The 13,715-nt window shown below is 42.2% G+C and overlaps 1 protein-coding gene across 2 annotated transcripts in view; it reads left to right on the forward strand.

Annotated features, from left to right (window-relative positions):
• HELQ (helicase, POLQ like) overlaps nt 1-1,364 on the forward strand; it is a 43,773-nt gene extending 42,409 nt beyond the window's left edge. For both annotated transcript variants that reach the window (XM_065914599.1, XM_065914598.1), the window contains one exon: nt 186-1,364. In XM_065914599.1, the coding sequence (XP_065770671.1) occupies nt 186-293 (108 nt within the window). In that variant the 3' untranslated portion in view covers nt 294-1,364. The remainder of the gene's footprint in view (nt 1-185) is intronic.
• The last annotated feature ends 12,351 nt before the right edge of the window (nt 1,365-13,715 follow it).

Genomic DNA, 13,715 nt, shown 5'->3' on the forward strand with positions numbered 1-13,715 from the left:
AATGCCTCAGCTTCATTTACTATAATTGCTGTTCTTAAGTGACCATTTTTCAATCTCATTATTAGTTTTAATGTCTAGATTATGCTGATACATAAGGATTCAGGTATTGAATAGATGGTGGTAAAATGTTAGCAGTTCCCTAACAATGCACATTTTTGCTTCACATCTTGATTTTTATATTGTAGATGCTGTTGCATGAGAAAGCAGAGGCTTTACAAGAAGAAGTAGAAGAATTATTGAGATTGCCCTCTGATTTCCCTGGTATTGTGGCCTCTTCCACTGAAAAGGCATGAAGCTATCTGATGAGCATTTTTAAGTATGAATTATTTATTATACATGCATTTTATTAAAGCTCTCCTATAAGTTATAAATGAAAAAAATATATTTTAACTATATATAAAGAACTGTGGCTGATGTTTGAATGTTCCTCTCATCCATACTTACATAAATAATTATGCATTATTTCTCTGATCCAAAGTCTGGTGTCCACCACAAAATGAAATCCAAGTTTCCCAGTGTATCCCCAGCCTACCTTTACAACCAGACCTTTCATTATCCTCTTACCCATTTCTTTCATCAAACTGAACTATTTGCAATCCCAGAATTTTCTTTGGGATTCACAAACCCGCTATTTCCTATCTGCCTTATGCTATTCCCAGTGCATGGAAAATTATCTTTGAAATTTATCATATGCTTTGTTTCAACCAAAAATGCTCAAATACTGTCTCCTCTACGAAACTGTCCAAGTTCAGCCTTATCGCCACCCCATCTGTGGGTTCTTTCCCTTCTCTAGTTATTGTGAGCCCCTCACTCATGTCCAGGTCTTTATTAATGCTGCTAGTCTGAAATCCCCTGGAGGGCCAAGACCTGTGTTATGGTCTTTGCATGCCACGTCGCACCTACACAGTTTGCTGCACAAAGTAAGGACCTCTGTGAAAAATGAATTCTTACTCAAGTTGATAATTTAAAGATTCACTTTAACACAACTTAAATATTACCTCTTTCCCTTCCCTTTTCTGATTCTTAGCTCAAATGTAGATGACTGGTTAAACTGGGAAAAGAGTAATAACTATTACTGTTTATAAGTACTGAACTGGTTTAGTTAAAGCTTTCCTCGTGTGTCTGAGAGACATCCATTGGCAACTTTGCAGATAGATCCACAGTCTAAATTCTTTGTGCCTCAACATTTTAGCTCATTGTAATATGGGCACACCTCAAAGATGGTATGGTCAGTTCCAGACCACCACAAAAAAGTGGTTGTTGCAATAAAGCAAGTCATATGAATTTTTTGGCTTCCCGATGCATATAAAGTTATGTTTACACTATACCAGATTCTATTGTGTGCAATAGCATTGTGCCTAAAAGAAAACGACATATATCTTAATAAAAAATACTGTTGACAAATTCTAACCATCATCTGAGCCTTTGCTGAGTTGTAAAAAAAAAAAAAGTTGTACTTTTTGCGACAGTAACATCAAAGATCACATTAACAAATGTAAGAATAATGACAGAGTTTGAAATATTGTTAGACTTACCAAAATGTACCACAAAGATACAAAGTGAGCAAATGCTGTTGGAAAAATGATGCTGATAAAATTAGAGTAGTTTGACCAAGGTCATGTACTGTTGATGTTTGTTGCAAAGCAGGGACTTCAGACCTGGGCTATCTCAATCTGATGTCTATACATGCATGCTCAGTCATGTCAACTCTTTGCAACCCCACAGACTGTAGCCCACTAGGCTCCTTCGTCCATGGGATTTCCCAGGCAAGAATACTGGAGTGGATGGCCATTTCCTCCTCCAAGGGATCTTCCTGACCGAGGGATCAAACCTGCATCTCCTGCATTGGCAGACAGGTTGTTTACCACTGAGCCACCTGGGACGCCAAAGTCTGTGCACTTAACCACTAGACAGTCTGGCCTTGGTAGAATTTTCCCCGTTTTGTCCTTCCTAAGTGTCCCTTTCACCTGACCTTGATTTTGTCTCCAGCATGACATCACATCGCCACATCTCATGCCCTCATATGAGGTACAGAACAGCATCCTAATGCCCTGGTGGAGTCCAGGGCTGCACTGAATGTATTCCATTTGTAGCAGCTAAAAAAGTTGTAGGAGGGCAGCTGGCCGCCTGCTGGCACTTGGGCTCAGCCATGAGGTGTCCACAGTCCACTGGTCCACAGTCGAGTCTTCAGTGTTTTAAAATCTAGACACCCCAGCTCTATTAGTTTGCCCAAGTGAGTAAGGCTATAGGTAAGCCCTGATTCTTGGCTAATCAATTTATGAGGCTGATATATAATTCATTTTATTAATTTATTAAGATTAGAGGCAGCAGGTTGGAGGGATACCTTTTCAGAAACTAGAAAACCTGTGCCTGCAGTTCGGGACCATCTGCCCTGCCCCCAGTGTGTCAGTAAGGCGAGCCAACTGAACGTGTACCAAGGGGAGTGATGGGTGATCAGCCCTAAAAGATGTTAAAATATAAAGACATTGACAGTTCAGCTGTAGAGAAGAGACGTAGATTAGTGGGAACACAATAGAGAAAATAGATTCAAAGACATTTTAAGAATTTAATGTGTAATAAGCATGGTTTTTCAGTTTTGATTGATAGAAACCCAGGTATATCTAGCTTAAACAAAAAAGAAAATAGAGTGGCTACCTTCTTAAACCATGACAGCAATAACACTGGTCTCGGAGCAACTGGAACCAGAGACTAGGATCTCAGGGCTTGCCACCTCTTCTTTGTCAGGCAACCTTAGACCTACTGACTCAATGGCTTCAAGATGAAAGCAGAAAGAACTCTCTGCTGCCATCCCAGGTGGAGAAATCCCTGAAGAGATTCTCATTGGTCTAGTTGGTCCTTTGCCCGCCTCCGAGGCCAAGATCTAGAGTTTTTGCTTTGTGTTAGTTTTTTCAGAAGTTGGAGGGAAGGAGTGGTAGGCAAAGAAGTACAGGGAACACTTAAGTCACAGTGGAGAAGATGCATCACTCCAAGCATGTCCTTCAAACAATGGCTGCATCATGTTTAGGAAAATATTCAGCTGAATTTCAACCTGTATTCTTAAACCAACTTAAGTTTTAGGTAAAATGAAAAGAATTGAATGTAGACTTTTTGGTGGTGTCATCTGACTCCTCTGAAGCGTCAAGAAATGTACCTGTAGTTCCCTTATATTGAGATTCCGCACATTAAAATTTTAGCAATTCCAGTGTTGCTGTCCAGTTTTCCTTTTTGGATTTTTTTCAAGCGATGAGCAAGATTGCCCATTTCTAGAGTGCTTAACTTCACTAAGACCTTTCTTATGTCCTAGGTTTTTTGGATTTGCATTATGAGCTTAAACAAGCACCACCAAAAGAAAAAAAAATTTTTTTTCTATTGGGTACATCAATTTTCTGATCCAGTTTAAGCATTTCAAATGCAACTATTCTCTCAACAAATATTCAAACTGCTATTTTCTTCAGGAAGGACTAAGAATCACTACAGCTTTTGGATTCCATACCAATATGACAAAAAGTAGCACGAGGACATGTAAGCATTGTTATACTTAGTTTTCTTTGACAATTTCTAGTAATTTAGAATCATACTGATAAATTTGCATTTTCTTTTGTTACTGTCAATGATAAATAATAAGGATGACAATAAATCACCATTTATTGAGGGCTTACCCTTGCCAACAATATGTTAAATATTTTGTATGCGTAGAGATTCCTTATTGAGGAATCTGAGGTACATTTTCGTTTTCTACCCTATGTTACAAATGAAGAAAGTGTGGCTTGCCCAGGATCACTCCACTGATAAGGAACAGAGCCTAGGTCACAGCTAGATTATACTGGTAATTCTTTGTGTTTATTCTCATGGGAATGGCAACCCTCTTACCTGGAGAATTCCATGGACAGAGGAGCCTGGTGGGGTACAATCTATGGGGTTGCAAAGAGTTGGACATGACGGAATGACTAACACACACACACACAAATTCGCATTTCAGGCTGCCCTATGTGTGTTTGGAGAGGAGTTGATCAAGATGGCAGACAGCATATATAATAGGCCTTCCTCCTGCCTAAAATGCTATGACGTAATGACAAATACGATGTGATAAATTAGCATGCTTCATTTATAAAATAGTCTTTTGATCTCTCTCTTCCATAAGTGGTTCCCCAAGTGATATGTGGTCACTTGGAGTACTTGAAGATATGATAATTCTCTTTCAGGAGAGCATATATATGTAATGTATCAAAATTCTGCTATTAGAATTAACACTGCCACTTGAGAGGAAATGAATGATTTTGCTCTAGCTGAACCAAATGTATTAGATGATTAAGCCTCCCCCAAAGGAGATTTATGCACAGACAGGGTTCCTTCTTTGTAGAAGTTAACTATGGCAAATACCTACCATTTTTATTAATTGCATCTTCTCCAGTGAAAAGATTTTTTATTTATCCCTTCAACAACTTAAGTAAAATGTAGAAGTTCTATCCCTACTCGACTAAAACAAAACAACAGCAAAAAAGATCCGATTATCACGGAGATTGGAAGTTTGCATCCCTAATTTCGGAGGGGTTTTATGAGCCATGTATTCCATATTTCCCCTAAGTTTGTTTTCTGTCTTCAAAGAGGCATAAAGTGTGTTATTATAATAAAGAGATATGCATAAAGCTAGGGAAATGTAGGCTTCCAGCAATGTAAGTATAAAGAACCAGCTATTATATTGCTGTGTGCTAAATCAGCGTCTTTTATAATATTACTGTATGATCACACACAAAGTTGGAAAAAATCTACTCACTCTACATGAAGTACAGTAACACTAGTTTAATTCTGTGTAAATTTGTAAGTACTTTGAGAGTCTACTGCCCATTCTAGAAATGATGAAGGAATTCAGCATTTTGCTGAAATTCATCAGAGTCATTCAAAAGCTCAACGAAAACATTTACGTGCATTTTACTGAATAGTGTCGATATGCTTAGCCTGATGATAGTTACAGGTGGAAAACAAGAGGGGGAATATCTGATTCTTGTTTCTTTTAGGACCAGTAGAGCATCAGTGGCTTCCCAGGCGATGCTAGTAGTAAAGAACCCACTCGCCAATGCAGGAGATGTAAGAGACATGGGTTCAATCTCTGAGTCAGGAAGATCCCCAGAGTAGGAAATAGCAGCAACCCATTCCAGTATTTTCACCTGGAGAATCCCATGGACATAGGACCCTGGCGGGCTACCGTCCATAGGGTAGCAAAGAGTTGGACACAAGTGAAGTGACTTAGAAAAAGTGACATGAACCGTGAGCCACTGCTGGTATGACGGTAACAAATGAAGCACTACGTGACAGAGAAATGCTTACAAGGCACTAGAGACGGAGAAGTGGGAGGCGGTGTCTTTGAGGGAGAACTGGTGAAGGAGGTCAGCCACAGGCTGAAAGCGAACAGAACAGAGGGCGCGGGGCAGAGAGGGAGAGGAGACATGAATGGCGACAGGAGGGTTGTCTTCTAGCTGAGCTGTTCTAAGGGAACGCTGCAAGCCACACCATCCGAATATTTGCGCTTTTGAAGCAGTAACTAGAAACCACAAAACAGCAGCAGGTGACCTGTGCTGAGCCATCGCTACGTTCTCACCTGGACCACCTTGTGATCAATGAAAAGCCCTGGTGAGACCTTACTTAACAGGTGGACACGTGTGACAGTGGGCCATATGGAGAACAAGTTCACAGCCTCGGCCTTGTTGGCACTGTGATCTGTCTGTCCAGTCCTTGCTCCCTAGGGCAGAAATAAAATGTAGGTCTGAGCTTTGTCAAAGATAAGCTGGACACTAGGTAAAGCGGTAAGGACAGAATTTATTCAGTACTAAGTGCAGAGTGACTACGCTGAAGCCTTTGTGTGGATCACAACAAACTGTGGAAAATTCTTTAATGGGAATACCAAACTTGCCTTACCTGCCTCCTGAGAAACCTACATGCAGGTCAAGAAGCAGCAGTTAGAACTGGACATGGAACAGTGGACTGGTTCAAAATTGCAAAAGGGGTACATCAAGGCTGTATATTGTCACCTTGCTTATATAATTTATATGCAAAGCACATTTGCACAATGCTGGGCTGGACAAATTGCAAACTGGAATCAAGATTCCCGGGAGAAATATCAACAACCTCAGATATGTGGATGATATGACTCTAATGGCAGAAAGTGAAGAAATAAAGAGCTTCTTGATGAGGATAAAAGAGGAAATTGAAAAAGCTGGCTTAAAACTCAACATTAAAAAAACTAAGATCATGACATCTGATCACATTACTTCACGGCAAATAGGGGAAAAGGTGGAAGCAATGACAGGTTTTATTTTGGGCTCCAAAATTACTACGGGTGGTGACTGCAGCCATGAAATTAAAAGACATTTTTCCTTGGAAGAAAAGCTATGGCAAGCCTAGACAGCATAATAAAAAGCAGAGATATCGTTTTGCCAACAAAGATCAGTACAGTCAAAGCTATAGTTTTTCCAGTAGCCACATATGGATGTAAGAGTTGAACCATAAAGAAGGCTGAGTGCTGAAGAATTGATGCTTTTGCACTGTGGTGTTGAAGACTTCTTAAGAGTCCCTTGGACAGAAGGAGATCAAACCAGTCAATCCTAAAGAAAATCAGTCCTGAATATTTATTGGAAGGACTGATGTTGAAGCTGAAGCTCCAATACTTTGGCCACCTCATGCAAAGAGCTGACTCACTGGAAAAGACCCTGATGGTGGGAAAGATGAAGGTGAGATGAGAAGGGAATGACAGAGGATGAGATGGTTGAATGGCATCACCGACTCAATGGACATGAGTTTGAGCAAACTCCGGGAGATAGTGCTGCAGTCCATGGGGTCGCAAAGAGTCAGACATGACTTAGCAACTGAACAACAAGAAGCGCAGAGGCAATGGGCATTTTTATAGGAGAACGAGGGAGCAGTGGGGAACGAGCGGGCACTCCAGCAGAGCCTCTGTTTATTCACTGATGCTTATCCAGAGGAGAAGCAAGCTCCTAGTATCTTTATGACAGGAGGTAGTGGTGCAAAATAGAGCAAGCCATGCACAGCCTCCTAAAGTAACTGCTCAAACAGGGATGAGCGTGTTCAGGGGCCTATCTGTCTATTACCAGGTCTAAGTTGGAACAAACCGTAGTCCTCCTGGTGGTTTTCTCAGACTGAATGAGAAAAAGGGAGACTGGGGTCATCCTAGGTGGCAGCCTTGAGCTACAAGGCTCTATGTTTGTGTCTATCGAACCTTTTAGAGGAGGCTTGGGAGGGAGGGGGTGGAATCAATTGTGCTGAGAGTCTGCAGTTTTTCTAGGCCAGAGTTAAGGGCTGGTCAAAAAGAGGGCTCAGATGAGTCCATCTAAAATTTGGTAAATAAGAGAATCTGTTACTTTCTAGAATTTGTTCAACATGCACCACTTGGCTCACTTTAAAACATGCCACCACTGGGACTTCCCTGGTGGTCCAGTGGTTAAGACTCTGCTTCCAATGCAGCGGTCGTGGGTTTGATCCCCAACTGGGGAATTGAAATCCCACATGCTGTACAGCCAAAAAATTAAAAAATAAAATGCAAAACAGCATGCCATCACTAAGGTTGATATTTGGTTTCCTTCCATCTATGTTATGAAACCTAGGCCTTGCTCTTTAATTTTAGTTCTTTTTCTCAGCCTGGTCACAGAGGAGTAGGAAGGGGGTTTCGCAGGAGTCATTCCAGTTCTTCACAAAGCTCATAAGTTCATCTCTCAAGACTCCTGCAGCAGGAGGAAGCCTTCAGAAACTGAAACAACCTTGAAAATCTCCCTCTACTCATCACTTGTGCCTGAGCAGGTGCAGTCCAGAGTGACCTCAACGGGGCTTGGATTTTTATAGGAAACAGGCTGCACGTTAGTTGCTCCGGCCTGTGCAGACACACTGACTCAAAATGTTAATGATGGTGGTGTCTGTTCCACTCTGCTGGCGAAACTAAAATGCAGAGAAATGAGGCTCTAACAGCTGTCAGTAATTGGGTCACGCCTTCCCTGGCGCCCTGGCCTCCTAGATTTATGCCAGCACCTATTATCATTAATACGCCAAAAAGACTTGCCTTTGCCAAGAAGTTGGCTGGAGGAACATGTGTTCTCACCTGAGAGGCTGAAAGTCCTTGAGAGAAGCACAAAAGGAAGGCACAAGTCCATACGTAGAGAAAGACGAGTGTGGTATGATGCTTCACCAAATGGTCCCATGTGCAGATCAAGCTCAGCTGTGGCTGCGTCTGCCCTTCTCTTACCAAGGGCAGTGTTTCCTTCCGGTGGAAACTGACTAGGAGGTGACCTTGTTGCTGTTGTTTCCCTCGAGAAGAGCAGATCCTAGCAGACGCTGCTGAAACAGCTTTCTTGTCAATTCAACAGAGAGAAAACGTCTTTCCCATTATTTATTCCAAATGCATGATTGGCATGTTCCTGATTCACAGTGGCTAGTGGTTTCTTTCACACACAGTGACCGACTGACTGAGTCTTATGTCTGTAGAGGCTGCCAGGCAGGCTAGGGTCTAGGTGTCTGTTTTGCCAAAAGCTTTACTTTTGTTTAGGTTCAAAGGATTTGTTACCAAAAGAAACCACTCAATACACACATAAACAATTTCAATTTTTCTAGAAGATTCACAGTTCAGTTCAGTCGCTCAGTCATGTCCGACTATTTGCGACCCCATGGACTGCAGCACGCCAAGCTTCCCTGTCCATCACCAACTCCCGGAGCTTGCTCAAACTCCTGTCCATCGAGTCGGCGATGCCATCCAACCATCTCATCCTCTATCATCCCCTTCTCCTCCCACCCTCAATCTTTCCCAGCATCAGGGTCTTTTCCAATGAGTCAGTTCTTCGCACCAGATGGCCAAAATATTTGTCTAGAAGATTATTTGACTTAAATTTCAATATACAATCATTAAAAGAAAAGAAATGGAAACAATAGAGAGTAGCATCGTACGTGCCTGCGTGCTCCTGCCTGACTCTTTGCGGCCCCATGGACTGTAGCCCACCAGGCTCCTCTGTCCGTGGGATTTTTCGGGAGGAATACTGGAGCAGGTCCTTCTCCACGGGAATCTTTCCCACCCAGGAGAGAACCCACTGTCTCTTGCATCGCCTGCATTGGCAGGCGGATTCTTTGCCACTAGCGCCACCTGTAGATCACCGAATTGGGCCAAACTACATTCAGACTTGAACAGCACTGCTAAATCCCTGGTTAACAGCAATCTGGAGTCCCAATTGGGAAAGGGTCGTGGGCAGCACATCCACCCTACAGAGGAGACTTCAAATTGCAGTTTCCGGGGCTCTCTCTTGTAATCCCAGGCTGCAAACCGATTTCATCATCAGTTTGCATGAAAAATGCAGCCCTGGTTTTCCTTTCACCTTTTTGCACCTTTGTTTCATCTTGTGAGCAGCCACAGGATTTTGTCAAACCCGAGGAGCTGGTCAGACTCCCCAGGACGCAAGAATTCCAAGACTTGCTCCCTTTTTTGTATAAAGTACCACCTGACTGACTAGCTGTGCTTGCATCCAGGCAAGGAAACCTCCAGCTCGGAGGCCTGCTCTCCTGCTTCTGAAGCCCGAACAAGGCTTCCTCCATTTCAATTTCCCCAAGAGCATCCCGTCCTACATTCCCACTCCTCCGCAGGGAACTTTGGTGATCTCTGTTGAATGAGAAGCTTGACTTCAACTCCTGAAAACTGGTGCCCTGGCTGGTCTCTGCTGGAATTGTACAGGAAACTGTTCCATAGGGACTTCAAATTGCTTGGAAGAGAATGAGCTCTGTTCTTTGTTTTTCCTGGGGCCATTTGTCACATCCATATTGTGAGTTAAGAGACTTTCAAGTGCTTTTCTGGTGTTCTGTTTAAGCACTGAAGTTTGCTGTTGCTTACTTGCTGTTGTTCAGTCGCCAAGTCGTGTCTGGCTCTTTGTGATGCCATGGACTGCAGCACACCAGGCTTCCTTGTCCCTCACCATTTCCCAGAGTTTGCTCAAGTTCATGTCCATTGAATCGGTGATGCCATCCAACTTTCTCATCCTCTGTCACCCTCTTCTCGTTCTGCCTTCAATCTTTCCCAGCGTCAGGGTCTTTTCCCATGAGTCAGCTGTTTGCATCAGGTGGTCAAATTATTAGAGCTTCAACTTCAACATAAAATCATAGTTTTCATGCATGCAGCTGTTGGGGGCATGGTAGAGGTATCTCAAAAAAAAAAAACAAACAAACAACAAAACAGGAAGTGACTGGCAAAGTGACAGTGAGCTGTTTGGCCATAGTGTCTGTCCATAACTATGAGTAAAGAAGACAGAGAGAAAGGACAGATGGAATCCAATGGACAAAGGGGGAATAAACAGGCCCAGTTTTCAGCATCGGAACATTGCTGAAATTGTTCCTCTACTCTTACTGTGGAAACCAGAAGGGCCTCGGTTTAAGATACAGGTCAATCACAGCATCTGGTACCTGCTGAAGTTGCTTTATGCAACCTGTACCTTCTATTGAGGGCCAGCTGTGCACTGCAAAGGATGTAAAGGTGAATCTGATAGGTCCTGGTCCTTAGGAAACATAGAACTTAGTAGCAGAGAGAAGGCATCTTTATGAACTGTAACTATAACAAGAGTGAATAAGGAGAGGAGCTTCAGAGCAGCGGTAGAAGCACAATGATGAGGCAGATTAGGGGAGGATGTTAAGACCACGACCCCTTCCATTTCCACCTCCCTGATCTATTTCGGAGAAGAGGAAAGGGTAAAGAGTCTGAGTGCTGTGTGCCACTTGCTTGCTGAATTCCCAGTCACAGCTGTGATGACTTACATCAACAAAGAATTCAGAAGATGGCTTCAGGCATGGCTAGATCCAGGAATCACATTTTCTCCATAAGACGCTGTCTCTGTTTACTGTAATTCTGCTTGCCCCAGAATTGCCTCCATTCTCAGTCAGCCTTATCCTCACAGTTGGGAAAAAGAATTCCTCTTTCATGTTTTTCATGGTGGGTAGAAGGATGAACAGTTGACCGACCAGTCCTTAGATACAAGACAACCCCTAAAGCTACAATGATTTGGGTCATAACCCACCTCTCTGGATTGACTGAGAAAGACAATCGAGGTGTTTGTTTTTTTTTAAAAAAAAAAAGGAAGCTAGGTGGTGGGCTAGAAGAGAGATGTCTTCCACTAAGAAGACGGACTCTGAGTTCCTCTGAGAATAGCCGGGCTCAGCCCATGCTTGAGCAAACATTACCGCAACATGCATCGTACAGGCGTGGCTCCTGGAGTGAGAGCAGAAGGCTTACTAGCATCCCAGCCCAGTCTTAGACTCAGCTACCTGTTTGGGTTGCATGTCTTGATCATTCACTAGGCCAGTGTTTCTTAATGGAGGATGGTTCCCATCCCCATGCCCCAGGACAGTTGCCACCATCTGAGGACATTTTTCACTGTCATAGGTTCAGTGAGGAGGGGATGCCCAGCTGCCATCTAGTGGCTAGAGGCCAAGGATGCTGCTAAACATCCTACAATGCGCAAGACAATTCCCGCCACAAAGAAATATTTGGCCCCCCAAATGTTGACAGTGCCACACTTTAAAAACCCTGGTCTGGGCAATCAGAAAAGGGTATGTTTCTGCATTTTGCCAAACAAAAAAAGCGGGGGGGGGGGGGGGCGGTGGGAACTAAACTTCACATTTGCTGAATTACATTTTTCTTTTTTGTGCTCATTATTTGACCAACTGAATTGCTAAATTACCCCTCAGTATGTGTAAGGACAAATAAGAGGTTTAATCCTTGCTGGAAAGAGCCCCCTTACTTTTTCCTTTTCTTTCAGAAGTTCTTGTTCTGTATACATATACATCTTTTTATTGACTAAATAAGCCTCTTACTGGTTTCACAACTTGGGGATATTTCCCAAGGACCTGGGAGCCATATTTTAGAAAGTTGCATGGGGATTTCCCTCAAGGTCTGGTGGTTAAGACTCCACACTCCCAATGCAGGGGGCTTGTGTTCAAATCCTGGTCAGGGAACTAGATCTCACAGGCCATAGCTAAAAGAAATTTCATACTGCAACAAAAGATCCTGCATGATGCAACAAAGATCGAAGGTCCCTTGTGTTGCAACTAAGATCCAACACAGCCAAATAAATATATAAATATAAATAAATAAACATTTTTTTAAAGAAATAAATTTACATCAAGGAAGCCCTCACCCCTTCCCCTACTTTCCCAGGAGGAGCTGCACCTAACGTCAGCTGTCCCCAACTGCAAACCGAAAAACCGACCTAACGCCATGGGTTGCACCCTCTCTGTTATGAGTGTGTGAGGTGGCCTTCTATCTCTGCCGTCTCTTAGCAGATGGCCTGACCTGCACATCGCATTCTGGTTTACACTTCTTCAATAATACAATGGTTTTCTTCCTCTTCTTCGTAGGGGAGTTTTTGTGGGCTGTGGAGAGATTTTGTTTTTAATTATATTGCCCTCCCCCCATGCCAATTGATTAGTGAGATTAAAGCGCAAACTCTTTAAAACTCAGAGACGGGGATGCTCACATCTCTCCGTGGTTTTCTAATAAGATGTGCTCAGTCACTCGGTTGTGTCTGACATTTTGCAACGCCATGGACTGTAGCCTGCCAGGTTTCTCCATCCATGAGATTTTCCTGGCAAGAATACTAGCATGGGTTGCCATTTCCTCTTCCAGGGGATCTTCCTGACACAGGATTGAACCCACTTCTGCTGCATTGCCAGGCGGATTCTTCACTACTGAGCCACCAGAGAAGCACTCTAATGAGGATATTTCATACCAATTTACAGTGATTTTCTTTTCATCTTGATTCAGTTCAAATTCCGTTTGTTTCAATGTTCTTATAACCTGTCCTTAACCAAATTATAATAAATATTAGTACTGTTTTCAAATAACTTGTATGTGACCTTCAAATCACCTTTGTTTCATAAGAAAGATTTCCTGTTTCATATTTCTTTCCAGGAAATCATTCTATTCACTTAAAATTTTCTCCTTTCCTTTATTAATGGGAGCTGTGCTTAATAAAAACAATTCCCATAACTGAGCTCCAGAAAGAAATAGTGATTAGCTGGGGTTTTTTGTTTTTGTTTTTTTTTGCAAAAAAGTATAGTATAATGAGCTCTGGTTTCAGGTTTGGGAGGCAAAAGTTGAACCGCTGCATAGATGGCAAAATCCCAGAGGAAATGACTTCCCTGCTGCTACTTATGTAACTGTCCAAAGAGCAAGGAGTGCTGAGTATGCGGTAAATACTTAAAAAGCAATGTCAAATCAGGATAGAAGGTAAAACAAAAACAATAAAATATCAGCAGACAAGAATTATCTATAGGGCATCGTCTATCTTATATGATTAATGACTACTTTTGTTTTTAAATATTATTAATTGTGGAGAAAAGAGCTTTTTTATACTATAATACTAGTATTTGCTGCTAAAAATTTAGAAAATAAAGAAAAGCCCAAAAAAGGAAATTTAAAATGGTCTGATCCTACAAAACATTGCAAAAAAAATTCTCCAATAAAAATCAATATTAAAAATTAAAATTTGAGTTGTAAAAAAATGGTCTCATCCAGAAATAACTCATACTGACACTTTGGCATTTCTTCTTCCCTTGAAAACGTCTACATTCTTAACAAGGTTATGAATGTGCTGTCTATTAGTCCTGTGTCAGGGAGTGAAGGGTCATTGTGAACATCTGTGGATCAGACATGGTCCAGCAGTTGCTAGAAGCTGATGAGAGCA

This window comes from Muntiacus reevesi, chromosome 22 (genome assembly GCF_963930625.1).
Source record: "Muntiacus reevesi chromosome 22, mMunRee1.1, whole genome shotgun sequence".
Taxonomy (NCBI): Eukaryota; Metazoa; Chordata; class Mammalia; order Artiodactyla; family Cervidae; genus Muntiacus; species Muntiacus reevesi.